Below are 16910 nucleotides of genomic sequence, written 5' to 3'. Positions count from 1 at the left end.
TATTAGTAGTAGAAGAAGTTGAAGTAGTAGGAGAAGTAGTAATAGTAGAAGTATAGTAGTAGAAGTACAGTGGTGGTATAGTAGTAATAGTTGCAGCCTCCGTAGTAGAAGTACAGTAGTATAGTATAGTATTAGTGGTGGTAGTAGGAAGAGTATCGTAATATTGATGTAGTAGTGGTAGTAATATAGTAGTAGAAGTAGTAGAAGTAACAGTAGTAGGAGTGTTGTAATAGTAGTAGTATTGTAGTACTATAGTATAGTAGTATTAGTAATCATATAGTAGTAGTAGAAGTAGTGTTGTAATAGTAGTAGTATAGTATGGTAGTATTAGTAATCATATAGTAGTAGTATCATTTCATAGTAGTAGTAGTGTAGTAGTAGAAGGAGAGTAGTATAGTAGTATTAGTAATCATATAGTAGTAGTAGTATCATCAGTAGTAGTAGTGTAGTAGTAAAAGTGTAGTAGTAGTAATAGTAGTAATCATGTAGTAGTAGTGGTAGAAGTAGTAATAGCAATAGTTGTAGTATATGAGTAAATAAATGAGTAAAGTCTGAGTGAGTAAATGAATGAGTAAATAAATGAGTAAATGAATGAGTAATGTTCTGATTGGACGGGATATTAGGATCAGCTGATTGGATGATTAATTAAAGGCTATTAAAGCTCTCAGAGTCGTTATCAGAATCACACAGCAGAGCTTCATTAAGAGTGAATTATCCTCAGAGCTGCTTAATTCTGATTGGCAGACGGGGCTGATTACCGGCGCTGATTTGCATAGCTCAAGCTCAGAAGAGTCACCTTAACCTCACATGCTCTTATTAATGATCACTGATCCACTTAACTCAGTTTAACTGCAGATTAATACAGTACATATTCCAGCTTTTATTAGACTCTTACTTTCAGCAGACTTTTTAAAATAAAAATCTTTAAAAAAGTAGGTTTGTTCAGTTTAGTTTTAAATCAAGTAAAAAAAGTGTAAAATATACTTTTCCTTTATCAACAGTATAAACAGCAGAGAATATCTTTACTTACTTTTTTAATTTTATTACTGTTTTTAGTTGCAGTTCTTACTCTGCATCATGTTAGTCTGTTTATTTTTCTCCAAAACAGATGTTTATTTTGCCAAAATGCCAAACTGAAACTAAATAATGAAATCAGACGAGTTCTGAATCTTACACAGTGTAAAAACAAGCATAAAGAAATCAACTAAAATCATATATATAACCTTTTTAAAGCAAGAAATCATCAAGAATCTTTTGTCTCTCTTTTTATTAAATACACCCAATTATTTTATTCTCTCTCTCTCTCTCTCTCTCTCTCTCTCTCTCTCTCTCTCTTTCTCTCTGTCTCTCTCTTTATTAAATATGCTAAATTCTTTTTTTTCTCTCTCTTGCTGTGCCTCTCTCTCAATTCAATTCAATTCAATTTAATTCAATTCAATTCAATTCAATTCAATTCGATTTAATTCTATTCAACGTAGCTTTATTATCATGACTGTGAGTTACAGTGTTGCCAAAGATTGTAACAATTAACAACAACAAAGATATGAACATACATAACAGACACAATAATAACGTTTATAACAACAATTATCTTTACGATTATTATAATAGTTATACTATTAATCAATAATAATAATAATTATATAATAATGATCACTTTCTGTGGGATGGAGTCTGCATGATTTTAGGGGTTATATTTTGAAGTGTCTCTCAGGCTGTGACATGTACTGACGTATTTGGCAGCGAGGGGGATGGTTTGCCCCTCCCCCAGAGAGATTTTTTTATTTGTGAAAAATGTTTAAAATTTGAAATTAAATCATTAAATTTGTTCATAAAGAAATGTTGTGTTTTTCTCTCTGTCTGTCTGTCTGTCTGTCTGTCTGTCTGCCTGCCTGTCTGTCTGTCTGTGTGTGTAGGATAAGTGTTATCAGTACTGGCCGGATCAGGGCTGCTGGACGTATGGTAATGTGCGGGTGGCGGTGGAGGATTTCACTGTGCTGGTGGATTACACCATTCGCAAGTTCTGTATTCAGTATGTAAGTGTCAAACACTCCCTCCTATATCTATTCACTGTAATTATTTTATATTTATATTGACCCTCAGAGTCAAAGTAGAATTATAATTAAGCAAAGCAATTGATATAACAAAACATATAAAATTTAGTCATAATAACTAAAAGCTTTAGTCTAATTAACTAATTAACGTTTTCAGTAAACATTATTTAAAAATCTTAACACAACCAGTTTAAGTAAATAATTTAAGTAAATTCAACTTTTCCAGAGTTACAGTGTAGAGCAGTAAACACACTCACATTACGGCATTTAAACCCCTTTTCTGTATTGAGCTTTTATTGAGAAAATGTGCACAAATAGAGAGAAAATTACAGACAGAAGATGATGAACAGAAGTGTGGTTTAATTCGTTTGAAACAGGATGTAAAGTCCTTTAGCCCTCTCTCACTAAACTGAAGTGTGAAACCAAAACTAACCACATTAAATATATTCTATACTGTGTGACAACACACCTGAAATTTCAGCTGTAAAAAATGTTCTAAACGAAGAGTTTCACAAAGTAAAAATTAACAAATGAGTTTAAAAAACGTCTCTGTTGACTCCTCCCCCAAAACAGCGCTCAATCAAACCACAAACATCGATTCAACACGGCCAAATATGCAGTATTTATTTATGATTACACCCAAAAAATATATATAAATGTATTGTAATCAATATAATTATGTGTATTCTGTAATTCAATTAACAAACAGATGCACTTAGGCATTGTAAAACTTACTAAATAAATACATAAATAAACCAAAACATCTATTTTAATGCTACAACCTTTTTGAAAAAAATTAAACTGCTGTAAATAAATATATGTATAGCAGCTATGCTTAGGCTGTGAGCATCAACTACAGGATTTTATTCATTGCATGCACTACAGCATTAATGTTAAGAGCTCTACAATCAGTAATCTGCATTTTAATGATTTAAGTGTGGGTTTAATTGGTCAACTCAACTCAAATATGCCCAATTAGACTACAAGCTACAGACATATAGCATAGTATAGTATAGTATAATACAGTATAGCATAGCATAGCGTAGTATAGTATAATATAATATAATATAATATAATATAGTATAATAAAATATCTTATAACATAATACATTATAAAATAATATAATATAATATAATATAGTATGATATGGTATACTATAGAATAGTATAGTATAGTATAGTATAGTATAGTATAATATAATCAAACCGTATATATTGACGACAAGCAGAATCCACTTAAAGAAGTATTTCCAGAATAACGACTGGGCCGTTTTACTCTTTAATTTATGAGCGAGTTCAGGTAGTACTTTAATTATGTAAGGGTTTCAAAAACAATCTTAAATTAACGTTAATAAAGTTTTTAGAGTTATGAAGCTTTTGTGAAACGCAGCGCTGTTTGGTTAGTTGTGTGAGGAAGGTGTGTGATGCTCTTGCTGTATTTAGAGTACTGATAAATGATTATTAGCAATAAAAAAAAATGGTAAATAGAAGTAAATAAAGTTAAAATCCCGCCTTTTCCCCTCCTCAGCAGGCCAGTGACGGCTCTAAAACCCCTCGGCTGGTGACTCAGCTCCACTTCACCAGCTGGCCGGACTTCGGCGTGCCCTTCTCCCCCATCGGCATGCTCAAGTTCCTCAAGAAGGTCAAACAGGTGAACCCGTCGTACGCTGGACCCATCGTGGTGCACTGCAGGTACACAACCAACCCACTGATTCTCTCTTAGAGCCATAACATTAAAACCACTAACAGAATTAATGAAGAACATCCATTAACTGATTTCAGTGGCTCCATCTGCTGAGAGGTGGGATATACTGTACATTTTAGGCAGCAAGTGAACAGTAAGTTCTGGAAGTTCATGTGTTGAAGCAGGAAAAATGGGCAAATTTAATAATCTGTCACTTTAAAAAAAACTTTGATGAGTTGATGAATAATATAAAAATTATTTATAATATATGATTAAAAAATATTTTAGGACATTTCGCTATAACAATATTCTTATTGATTACTGAAAAATATTTTATATATCTTTTTAAAATAAGATAGAAAAAACATATAAGATAAAAAAAGTAAGAATTGTTAGGAATCATAAAAGTATAGGTAAGATAGGTTATAAGTGTAATAAAAAATTATAAGAATGCAACTACAGATGAATAAATAAAACATTATATTAAAAATAATAAGCAATAAAAAAAAACATGAAACAGCTAAAACTGGAAAAGACCAAAAACAACTCAAAATCATACCAAAAATCATTTAAAAATATTATTAATTAATTAATACAAAAATAAAATCAGCTATAACAGTGGTTGGATGTCTGAAGATGGTTAGAGACGACCAGCTCATATTCTTGGCTCTTTAATAAGTTTAATAAAGTAAAGTCTAGTCAATATAAGAAATGTAGTGTATTTTACTCTTTTCTTCCTCTATTTTTTCTCTTTATTTTAAACGTTGGCTTTAGCTCTCGCTCTGAAAGTAGACACTTGACTTTTAAACTCTGAAAAAGGCCAGTTTTTACTCTTCACTCCCATTATTCAGGAGACCTTGTGGACCCTTTGTGTCATTTGGAAGGTATCCGTCATGCATGCATAATTTATTTGATCAGACAATGATGCATTATTCAGAACGATTAGCATATGATTTGAATTAGGGGAACTGAGGGCTATTCATGCTGCTGAGAGGTTTGGGAAATAAAGGAGAGGAATATGTAGGTCAGAGTCTGAAAGTTTGATCGAGCCCCTCTGACCTAGTTGTGTGTCGTGTTTCAGCTACAAGTACGTCGCAGGTCAGACCCCTGAACTCCGCCCCCTTACTCATCAGAGCACGGATTTACACGACAGACCAGAGACCAGCGTGAACAGCTCTATACAGACTGAGGGGGAATTATCCTACTGACCAGCAGCTTCTACTGCTGACCACAATATAGATACATAAAAAAATAGATATAAAACACACTAAATAAACAAAGCTAAAATACAGCTCTGTAAAAAAATGTGAGAAAAAATGAGTGTCTTTGATTTTACCAAATTGAAAATCTCTGGAATATAATCAAGAGGAAGATGGACGATCACAAACCATCAATACATTAATACAAATAAAATAAATATTAAATACAATTAAGTGAAATAAAATAAAAATATGGTTCTGCAAGAAAAATACACTTCCAAAATAGCAGCTTTGCAAACTTTTCAAAATAGCAACTTTACGAGAGGATGTAAACATGTAAAAATATTTAATTCCAAGTTATTTCTGAGCATTTTTATTGGTCCATTAATTATGGAAATTTTATGTAATGTATGGGGTATAATTCTTCTAACTTTGGCATTTTTAGCTTTTGATATAATCAGAATCTGGTTGCTTTTTTTAATATTAAGTCTGAGTTTCATGATAAATAGAACCAATAGAAATGTTTCAAAAAGACTGGGAATTAAATATATTTACACTGACTTCCAATGAAAGTTAAGACGTTTTTTTTTTTGTTTTTCTTTCTATGGAAAAGTTGACAATTGTATATATCAACACATTTTACTATCAGAATTATAATTTAAAACCTTACATGTTTATATTTGTAAACTATATACAATGTGTTTATACAAATACAAATATCATAATTAAGAAATAATATACGAGAGGGAGTGCTGTAACGTATTATTGTGATTGTACCACAGTTCCATTATCTCTGTTTATTGAAAGATTTTAAAGAGTTAAAGAGGAGGAGAAAATAGGATCTGTTTGGTTATAAAAATCTCCGCCAGTCAAAATAGTTCCATTGTTTCTCTGTTTGTTTGTAGCTGTGCAGTTTGGTTTGTAAGCGCTGCATGGTTGCTAGGTTACCTATATGTGGCGGAGTAATACATGGAGAGCATCAGTTACAGTGCATTACTGGCTGATACCGGTACTCATAGAACGCCTCTCAGCCAATCACACTGCAGGGTCGGAACTACCTGTGGTATAATAAATATTTTGCCACTATTATGGTAAACTGTACAGGAGAAGAAAAAAAACGTTCTTGTAATAATATTATAAATTTTTAATGATTTTAATAAATAGTTTGTGTTTTTATATGTTGGTTCTCTCAGCGCCGGGGTCGGGAGGACAGGTACATTTATAGTAATCGATGGGATGATTGATATGATGCACGAGGAGCAGAAGGTGGACGTGTTTGGATTCGTGTCGAAAATCCGAGACCAGCGATCACAGCTCATACAGACAGACGTGAGTACATTTATCACCACTGTATCACCACTATCTATCTATCTATCTATCTATCTATCTATCTATCTATCTATCTATCTATCTATCTATCTATCTATCTATCTATCTATCTATCTATCTATCTATCTATCTATCTATCTATCTATCTATCTATCTATCTATTTGATTTTATATAATACAGATTTTATTCCATATAATACAGATTTTATTTAATGTAATCTTGATTTTGTTCCTTAAAATCCAGATTTTATACAATATAATTCTGCTTTTATTCTATGTAATTTAGATTTTATTCCATATAATCTAGATTTTAATTTTATATAATGCAGATTTTATTCCATTTAATCCGAATTTTATTCTATGTAATTCAGATTTTATTTCATAACATCCAGATTTTATCCCATAGAATCTAGATTTTATTTCGTATAATCCTGGATTTATTTTATATATTCCAGATTTTATTCCATAGAATATTTTATATAATCCTGATTTTATTTTTTATATTCCAGGTTTTATTTCATATAATCCATATAATACTCAAGCAACATAAGTGTTAGCTTTAGAATTGAGGTCATAATATTGGTCATATGAGTCCCTTAACTAAACCATCTATAAATACAGCAAATATTCTTCATTATTCCTGTTCTCGGGTTATTCATAATAAATTTACAAAAATAGAAAAGAACACAGTCTGGAAATCACCAGCCTGTCCAGTTCTGGGTACTTTCCTCTGATTTTCTGTTCCTGAAAACATTTCTGTGGGTCTGTGTCTGTGTGTGTGTGTGTGTGTGTGTGTGTGTACAGATGCAGTACTCGTTTATCTACCAGGCTCTGCTGGAGTACTTCCTCTATGGGGACACTGAACTGGACGTGTCCTCTTTGGAGGGACACCTGCACAAACTGCACAACACCTGTGCTCCACAGGACCGCCTCGGACTGGAGGAGGAGTTTAAGGTAAAGAACCACATCACCTTATCTAAAATACACTGTGTATATATATATATATATATATATATATATATATATATAGACCACTTCAGTTTCTGAATCAGTTTCTCTGATTTTGCTATTTATAGGTTTATGTTTGTGTAAAATGAACATTATTGTTTTATTCTATAAACTACAGACAACATTTCTCCCAAATTACAAATAAAAATATTCTCATTTAGAGCATTTATTTACAGAAAATGAGAAATGGCTGAAATAACAAAAAAGATGCAGAGCTTTCAGACCTCAAATAATGCAAAGAAAACAAGAAGTTCATATTCATAAAGGTTTAAGAGTTCAAAAATCAATATTTGGTGGAATAATCCTGATTGTTTTTTATTCACAGTTTTTTTTTTCATGCATCTTGACATCATGTTCTCCTCCACCAGTCTTACACACTGCTTTTGGATAACTTTATGCTGCTTTACTCCTGGTGTAAAAATTCAAGCAGTTCAGTTTGGTTTGATGGTTTGTGATCATCCATCTTCCTCTTGATTATATTCCAGAGGTTTTTTAATTTGGTAAAATCAAAGAAACTCATCATTTTTAAGTGAAATCTTGTCTAAGAATAAAGGCATTAAAGCAATATTCTGACTGGATTATTGTCTCAGATGATAAACATACTGTATTTCCTTTTTAATTTTGCAGAAACTGACAAACATGCGGATTATGAAGGAAAACATGAGGACAGGCAACCTGCCGGCGAACATGAAGAAGAACCGAGTGCTCCAGATCATTCCATGTAAGAACATCTGAAGATAACCTAACCTAAGATAGGTGTTTGTATCACCCAGCAAGACCCACCCTTCAACAAATACTAGCCAATCAGGTTGCTGATTAGTCGTTGGTACAGAAAGTTGAATGATTTTGTGGTGCTACTGAGGTGGTGATGTGGAGATCTGCGCAGGCGCAGTTACCAGAACATGCTGAGAATCCATGTTTTTTATTACATTATTAAGACATGTCTATCATATCTATCTATATCTATTTTTTGAAATGTGTTTTTATCTTCGGTTTACAACATTTTGGTCTCACAAAATCTGATCTAAGATAAGATATACTTTATATCTTATCTTTGACTTTACATAGGTACATCCTGCTGCAACAGTTAAAACATTATTACAGTTACATAAGTTAAAACACTCTATATAATAACATCAGTTTTACATATCAGAAATGTTGCAAAAAACCCTTAATCTTGCTTATTTGCTTATTTTACACTGACCATTATTTTATCTGATTTTTCACATTTCTGTTGCATGCCTAAAACTTACATATATAAAGATATGTATGTGATTTAGGAGCATCAGTGCATCAGAACAACGTCACAACTACCTCAACAACCTCACAAACTAAAAACCAGTGCAACTGTTTTACTTCTAATATCAGAAAAACTGAACTGAAGCTACAATCAGCACACCATCCCATCAGCCGGCGCCCAGAGCAACTCAAACATGTTTTGTTTTAGAGGAAGTGAATCTGAAATTACACTTCCTTTCCTCACCCATTAAGGTTCTTCCTGTCTCAGAACGTTCTCCAGAGTTTAGAGAGCTTCATAATAACGTTTACACACTTCTACAGTATACTGGAGTATAGTAGAATAGAGTAATAATAATGCAGTAATTATACACTTTTGCATTAATAATAATAAATTAATTAAATAAATTAATAAAATAATTAAATATATAATAAAAATAGCATTTCATTTTAGTATAACATCAGTAATTAGATGATAATAATAAAAAAGATAACAAAAAAAAAAAAATAAAAAGCCCAAAAACCCACACACGTCTAAATGCCAAATTTAAATAGCTAAGTTTAGTGAATAAATCAAAATAAACTAATAATATTGATGATAGTAAGTAATCTAAAACATTTTAAAGAAAAAAATAAAGGTGACTAAAGAGTAAGCAGCTCAAGGTTAATCCAGAAATAAGCCCTGTTTTGGATTATACAGCATTTTAAATGAAGATTTCCCATTAAAACAAACAAACAAAAAAAAATATGTCATTACATTACATTTGGCAGTAATGTCATGGTCTAGATGTCTTAAATGTGAATAAAAGAATCAGAAGTAGACTACTTTTTTCTGTATTATAATACCTCAAAGTAGTTTTTGATGCTTTTTAAAATAAAATAAGAGAAAATAAACTCTAGTCTAGCTCCATATTCCACACTCAACAGCTTAAAAAAGGGACACGTGCTATCAGCTGTGTTTGTGAGAGAGCATGAACTTATAAATAAATAAAGCATAAATAAAAGGTAATCTACCTGTTGAACGTGATAAATGAGAAAAAAATACATAAATAAGTTTTAGATTAACTGCATGTTAACAGGTTAATGTTAAAAGCCCTAAACATGACTTTACAGTTCAAATTCTAGTGATAAAAACTGTCCATGGCGTGCACAATTATTATATCTGTGAACAAATCTTCACGAGTCTTTCAGTTTGAGCTCATGAAAGCGGAACATAAAGTGCTGATTGATAAATATAATGCTTTATTAAACTTTTGTATAGCAAAAGAGTACAGAAGTAACACACACACACACACACACACACACACACACGTTATATGTTTAAATATTATGAAGTTAAATTAGAATAAATTTCTGTTGTTAAAGATGTTTCCTCTCTTCTTCTTTATAGACGACTTTAACAGAGTGATCCTGTCGATGAGGAGGGGTCAGGAATTCACAGACTACATTAATGCATCTTTCATTGATGTAAGTTCTGCATTTTTGTTAAGTGTGTTTGATGCATCGTGAGTCTTACAGTAAGATTAAAATACCAGTTAACGCAGAGCCAGAGGGTCAGAGGTGTCAGTATAATAGTATTATATAGTCAAAACAGTATTAGAGGTTTCCAACAATTAAATACATTGCATTACAAAGTACCTTTTAGGGATTACATATTTGAGTATCTCCAGAGATTACATTTTCCAGTACTTCTAGGAATTACATTTTTGTGTAAATTCAGGGATTATATTTTTTGAGTACTTTTAGGAATTACATTTTTAAATAAATTTAGGGATAAAATGTTTAATAATCTCCAGGGATTGCATTTTTTGAGTACTTCTAGGAATTACATTTTTGAGTAAATTCGGGGATTTAATTTTTGAGTACTTCTAGGAATTACATTTTTGAGTACGTCTAGGAATTACATTTTTGAGTACGTCTAGGAATTACAGTTTTGAGTATGTCTAGGAATTACAGTTTTGAGTACGTCTAGGAAATACATGTTGGAGTACGTCTAGGAAATAAATTTTTGAGTACGTCTAGGAATTACATTTTTGTAAAAAAAAATCTGTAATATACTGTGCATCGTTTCCCAACAATAAGTGTAGCTACTTTTTACAATCAACCTCATTAAAAACAATGTGAAACTCCAACTGCGAGAGGTTGGAAGTACCACAATAACTGCAGAAAAAATACTTTTTTATACTTTCAGTAATTACCTTGTTTTTTAAGTACCTTTAAGTAGTTTTATGTATGTGAGTACATTCCAGCTTTTCAAAAAATGCTTTACAAAATTTGCCATTGCTCTTAGTGCTTCTCACCATTTTTTCTATCAAGAATGTGATCATTTAATATTTAAGTAATATTCTCATAGCAAAATACAGGTAGCATTTCTCTCTGTATATTAATGTAAATATATGTTACAGGAGTGTGAGCTGAATGTGTGTGTTGTGTGGGTTTTACAGGGCTACAGGCAGAAGGACTATTTTATAGCCACTCAGGGTCCTCTGTCCCACACTGTGGAGGATTTCTGGAGGATGGTGTGGGAGTGGAAGTGCCACTCGATAGTGATGCTGACAGAACTGCAGGAGAGGGAACAGGTATAATCATATTTAAATCAAATACTAATAAAAATCCTCAAACAGGAAAACTTTACGATTTTTACAATCAGTTTTTTTTATAATCTGTTATATGTTATATTTTACATAATTAGTTTCAATGGAGTTTCAACCTTGTGGTATCAATTTACGATCATGGTGGATCATCAAATCATAATTTTTGATCATAAAACAAAAGTGCAACTAAATATAACCTCTGCATTTAATTAGACGGAACACATTTGTTTCATGTAAAATTAGATTTCCAAACATTACTGCTAACTCAATTTTTCATTTTCCATTTTTTGAAAAATTGAGCAAACCGGTTGCCTTTAAAAGGTTAAGTAAACTCAACCTATACAGTCTTACAGTATAACCAAAAATATATTTTTAAAAATCAACTTTTAGTTGTAGTAACTTGATGTTTTACATTTACTAATTCGAGTTTTCATTCCCTATTGTTTAACTTTTTAAGGCAACCGGTTTGCTCAAATATTTTAACTAAATTAAACTTTTACAGGCTTACAGTGCACACAGTTTAATTTTAGGGTTTTAAGTTTTTGTACAGGGTTTAAGGGGGTAAAAATGTCAGTAAAGGTGGTGTGTAATGGTCATGATTGTGTGATTTTATGTGTTTGTGTTTCAGGATAAATGTTTTCAGTACTGGCCGACAGAAGACTCGGTGAAGTACGGAGATTATTCAGTAGAGATTAAAGCAGATACTCAGTGTGACGAGACCTTCAGCCTCAGAGATCTGGTACTCACGCACCAACCTGTAAGTTCTGATCCACACTGATAGTGTTCTTTATTTTTAGCTCTTTGTTATTAGTTATTAGTGAATGTTGCTGATTGTGTGCACTTGATTGTGCGCTAATAATTAGGGATGTCCTCCCGAAATGCATATTTAAATGGAAATTATTTATATGACTATTTAGTACCTGTTTATTTTGTGCAAAAACTGTTGTTTTAATAATAATTAATAATTAATTACTGCATTGTCATAGTATGGGATCGGCAGATACCCAAAATCAGGGGCGCCGAGTGGTCCAGCAGTCTACAGCGCTGCCACTATGAGCGGGAGGTCACAGGTTTGAATCCCACTCATGCAGCTTTACCATCAAGCTGCCGGCGCTCAGAGGGAGCACAATTGGCCCTGCTCCCTCCGGGTAAGTAGATGGTGCTCTCTCCCCACATCACTCCTAGGGTGATATCTGCAGCACAGGGCGTCTGTGAGCTGATGTATCAGAACCGAGTCGCTGCGCTTTCCTCCGAGTGTTAGCGCTGTGATGCTGCTCGGTAATGCTACATCAGCAGCAGTTTAAAAAAAAAGCGGAGTCTGACTTCACATGTATCAGAGGAAGCATGTGTTGGGGCATCACTAGTGATAGGGGGGAGTCCTAGTCGGTGGGTTGGGTAATTGGCTGTGTAAATTGGGAGAAAATTGGCAAAATTAGAAATAAAATTATATAAAAAAAAAAATCAAATGACTCAAGGGGAAAAATGTGATCAGCATATCCTTAAAGATCATATACTGAATATTAAACAGCTATTATTTTGATGTCATGCATTAGACTTATCGTGTGTGTGTGTGTGTGTGTGTAGGAAAAGGAAACGCGTTTGGTCCGGCACTTTCACTTCCACGGCTGGCCAGAGATCGGCATTCCAGCAGAGGGGAAGGGAATGATCGACATCATTGCCGCCGTGCAGAAACAGCAGCAGCAATCTGGCAACCACCCCATCGTAGTGCACTGCAGGTAACACACACACTACACACACACACACACAAACACACAAGTACACACACTACCCACACTTACTCATACTTCCTCCTTTGCCAGGCTATGAGGTATACCGTATTTTTTTGCATTATAAGGTGCATTTAAAATCCTTTAATTTTCCCAAAAATCATCAGAGCTGCTTATAATCTGGTGCTCCTTATGTATGAATTCTAACAGTCAGGTATTAAGGAGCAGTAAGGTATTAAGGAGAGTTATAAGGGTGACTTTTTAGTGAAGTTTCTCCAGCACTAAGGCTGGAGCAGCAGCATTAGTATTAGCCACTAACCGCAGCGCTAGCTCCTTCTCCATTCTGAGTTGAGTATATCAGACGGTAGTCTGTGTGTGTTTACTGTGTTAAAATAAGCTACGTGGGATGAACCGCTAGCTGATAGCGCCCTGGTTTACCGGAGCACTCAGCATTCCTCAGTGTAGTGCTTTAGGGTGACGTTTACTAGCGCTAACTGCTAAGTCCCTGTGCTTTTAAAACAGCTCCAGTTATTTATAACCTGCAATATGTACTGATAACGTATTCATAATATACTGTACTGTACGGTGCTCGTAATGGAGATAGCATTTTGCCGTACGTGTTTTCATAACAGAAATACTAGACATAGTTTCTACAGTTATTATTGTTTATACAGTAATGAAATAAAAACAATTTTGGATCTTCTACTCAATATATAATCTCTATTTGTAATATTTAGTAGGGGTGTGCTGAGGTTAGGGGTTAGGTGCTAAATGTGTCTGGCGAGATTTATACACAAGTAAATGAAACACAGCACCTGCGCTTTGTTTGAGTTGAGTTTTTACTCAAATAAAATATGTTTCTGTATTGTGTGTGTGTGTGCGTGTGTGTGTGTGTTTAGCGCGGGGGCGGGGCGGACCGGTACGTTTATAGCTCTCAGTAATATTCTGGAGCGAGTGAAAGCTGAGGGGCTGCTGGACGTGTTTCAGACGGTGAAGAGTTTGCGGATGCAGCGGCCGCACATGGTGCAGACTGTGGTACGTACTCACCCTAAAGAACTACATTTCCCACAATGCCCTGAGCACAGCGGAGCTGAAGGGACTACAAACATTGCACACGCATTCAACACACACATATATCACACACACATACAGCACACACATACCACATTTATACTTGTGTACCACACACATACTAAACACTTATATACCACACACATACTACACACATACAGTACCTAATAACACATACCACACACATATAGTATGTTCATACACATACCACACACACATATTTACACACACATACAGTACGTACACACACATACCACACACATACCATATATATCACACACAAACAGTACCTAAACATATATAACACATACATACAGTATATACACACATACCACACACACACAGTTACAGTAGGTATACCCTTACCACACACACATACTACACATATATGTACCACACACAACGAGTACCTAAACACATATACCACATACATACAGTATGTACACACATACCACACACACATACAGTATGTACACACATACCACACACACATACAGTAGATATACACATACCACACACAGACAGATTGATCTTTTATTTTATTAATAAATTAATATTAATAATCTCTCTCTCTCTCTCTCTGCAGGAACAGTATGATTTCTGCTACAGAGTGGTACAAGACTTTGTTGATATTTTCTCAGACTATGCCAATTTTAAATGATGAATTTGCCTTAACGTTTCTGTTCAGTGTTTTTTTATATACCAGTTGATCAGGATTGTTTCCTTTAACTGGATAAATTAGCTTCTATTTTGCTATGCACTCGACCTGTTAGAGATCATATCTATCTGTAATATAAAGTCGTACAGTAAACTAAAGCTACAGAATGGGTTTAAAAACTGTAATATGATGAAAGAAGGCCATATTTACATGAACTCTTTCAGTTATGGTCTTAAATCGTGTCTTAAGTCTCATCACATCATTCCAGATTTCAGATTGTTTGATTCTTTGTTTGGCCTTGTTGTTTTTTAACCTGTTTTTTTTTTTTTTTTTTTTTTTTCTTTTTTTTAATCTGGTTTTTACCAATGTAACAGGTTGTTTTTTAACCCGTGTAAAGTTTGTAAAGCTGTAGGTATTGTAAATGTATTTATGTAATGTTGCTGACAGTCCATTCTCACATTTTAAGACTTATGTTAATGTTAATGATTTTATTTATTCAGATTTGTCAAACATATTATTAGTGTTGTGTTTAATTTTGTTTTTTTTCTCTCTTTTTTTTTTACCTGAAAATCTATTAAATGCAACCATTTCGGCAAAAACCATTTAAAACTCAGCGAACGAAGAAAGAAACTAAGATTTTATATTAAAATAAACTCGAGTGGATAAAGCACTCAGTCAGACAGACCTGTTTCCATCTGATCTCCACAAGCAGAACCTTCAGTACCGTGTTCTGAACCGGTTCTACCTGCTAGCGGTTCTACCTGCTAACGGTTCTACCTGCTAGCGGTTCTACCTGCTAGCGGTTCTACCTGTTAACGGTTCTACCTGCTAGCGGTTCTACCTGTTAACGGTTCTACCTGCTAGCGGTTCTACCTGTTCATAGTTCTACCTGCTAGCGGTTCTACCTGTTAATAGTTCTACCTGCTAGCGGTTCTACCTGTTAACGGTTCTACCTGCTAGTGGTTCTACCTGTTAATAGTTCTACCTGCTAGCAGTTCTACCTGTTAACGGTTCTACCTGCTAGCAGTTCTACCTGTTAACGGTTCTACCTGCTAGTGGTTCTACCTGTTAACAGTTCTACCTGCTAGCGGTTCTACCTGTTAACGGTTCTACCTGCTAGTGGTTCTACCTGTTAACGGTTCTACCTGCTAGTGGTTCTACCTGTTAACGGTTCTACCTGCTAGCGGTTCTACCTGTTAATAGTTCTACCTGCTAGCAGTTCTACCTGTTAACGGTTCTACCTGCTAGTGGTTCTACCTGTTAACAGTTCTACCTGCTAGCGGTTCTACCTGTTAACGGTTCTACCTGCTAAAGGTTCTACCTGCTAACGGTTCTACCTGTCTCCGGACGGACTGGTCTCGCTGCGAAAGGCTGCACAGGTTGTTAAAGCACACGGATTTTCCTCCATTGCCTTGCAAAACGCCAAGGATTTACAAACGAAAAAGAAAGTCTTATTAAAGGAAAATATATAAAATATATACACTTTGGTCTGTGTGATTTTTCTACTTCCATCTTTACAATTTTAGAAAATTAATAAGATTAGTAATTTAGATTAGTAATTAAGATTAATAATTAATAAATACAGGGAAATAAATAATTAAGTACATTTGAAGGCAAATATTTTTGGTACTTTTACTGAAGTAATATTTTACCTTGGATATCTCTACTTTAACTCGAGTATAGTTTGGGAAGTCTGAGTGCAAAAGTAATGACTCAAAAGTATGTTATGTATCTCCATTTTGGCCGATTTGTAGTTAAATGAATGATTTTAACGGATAAACTGTTTCTTACACTGAGTGAAATTCTGGTTTCAGGTCTATTTTCATAACAAATATATTTATACATCAAATTATAGTTTATTCATATTTTGTTTATTATATATTGTATTGTTTTCCTTTGTGATGCGCTTACAATACATTATCGATGCGTGGCGTCAAATACTGATATATTTATATATATATATATATATATATATATATATATATATATATATATATATATATATATATATATATATATATATTTTATAGGTAATCTAATCTTCCTTTTAAGGGAGATCTCCTTAGTCCCTAATCTACTAAGCCCCGCCCCCAATTAGACTTACTAATTAGAGTTACTGTTTTTTTTACTCCACATGGTGGCGCTATGGAATACACACAACATACAAAACATACAAAATACATATAAAGGTATAAATACTTTCTTGTGCTTTTCATAATTAAAGCCTGAAATATATATTATTCATGGTCAATTGTGTTTCCTCTGAGGAACAAAGTCTTTCCCTAACAGCAGGAAATAAAGATTTATACTATTTATCCAGCAACAAAAGGTACATTCAGTATTATGTATC

At 33.6% G+C, this 16910-nt stretch overlaps 1 protein-coding gene and 1 long non-coding RNA gene across 7 annotated transcripts in view; one reads left to right on the top strand and one right to left on the bottom strand.

Annotated features, from left to right (window-relative positions):
* ptprea (protein tyrosine phosphatase receptor type Ea) overlaps positions 1–15532 on the top strand; it is a 121399-nt gene extending 105867 nt beyond the window's left edge. For 3 of the 4 annotated variants that reach the window (XM_049464938.1, XM_049464937.1, XM_049464939.1), the window contains 11 exons: positions 1917–2036; positions 3583–3746; positions 6131–6266; positions 7071–7220; positions 7902–7995; positions 9901–9977; positions 10955–11089; positions 11733–11861; positions 12689–12840; positions 13731–13866; positions 14489–15532. In XM_049464938.1, the coding sequence (XP_049320895.1) occupies positions 1917–2036; positions 3583–3746; positions 6131–6266; positions 7071–7220; positions 7902–7995; positions 9901–9977; positions 10955–11089; positions 11733–11861; positions 12689–12840; positions 13731–13866; positions 14489–14563 (1368 nt within the window). In that variant the 3' untranslated portion in view covers positions 14564–15532. The remainder of the gene's footprint in view (positions 1–1916; positions 2037–3582; positions 3747–6130; positions 6267–7070; positions 7221–7901; positions 7996–9900; positions 9978–10954; positions 11090–11732; positions 11862–12688; positions 12841–13730; positions 13867–14488) is intronic. The other variant, XM_022669082.2, reaches the window with a different exon arrangement.
* LOC125781292 (uncharacterized) lies at positions 15346–15917 on the bottom strand. 3 transcript variants are annotated; one of them, XR_007424506.1, is made up of 4 exons: positions 15834–15917; positions 15722–15769; positions 15466–15529; positions 15347–15433 (listed from the first exon to the last, which is right to left on the bottom strand). It is a non-coding gene; the product is annotated as an uncharacterized LOC125781292 (long non-coding RNA). The 3 variants fall into 3 exon arrangements; XR_007424508.1 differs by having other exon boundaries at positions 15466–15513; positions 15738–15769; XR_007424507.1 differs by lacking the exon at positions 15466–15529 and having other exon boundaries at positions 15346–15433.
* Between the last annotated feature and the right edge of the window lie 993 nt (positions 15918–16910).

The sequence above is a fragment of the Astyanax mexicanus genome, chromosome 15 (genome assembly GCF_023375975.1).
Source record: "Astyanax mexicanus isolate ESR-SI-001 chromosome 15, AstMex3_surface, whole genome shotgun sequence".
NCBI classification, from domain to species: Eukaryota; Metazoa; Chordata; class Actinopteri; order Characiformes; family Acestrorhamphidae; genus Astyanax; species Astyanax mexicanus.
This window is presented reverse-complemented; position numbering and strand designations above follow the sequence as displayed.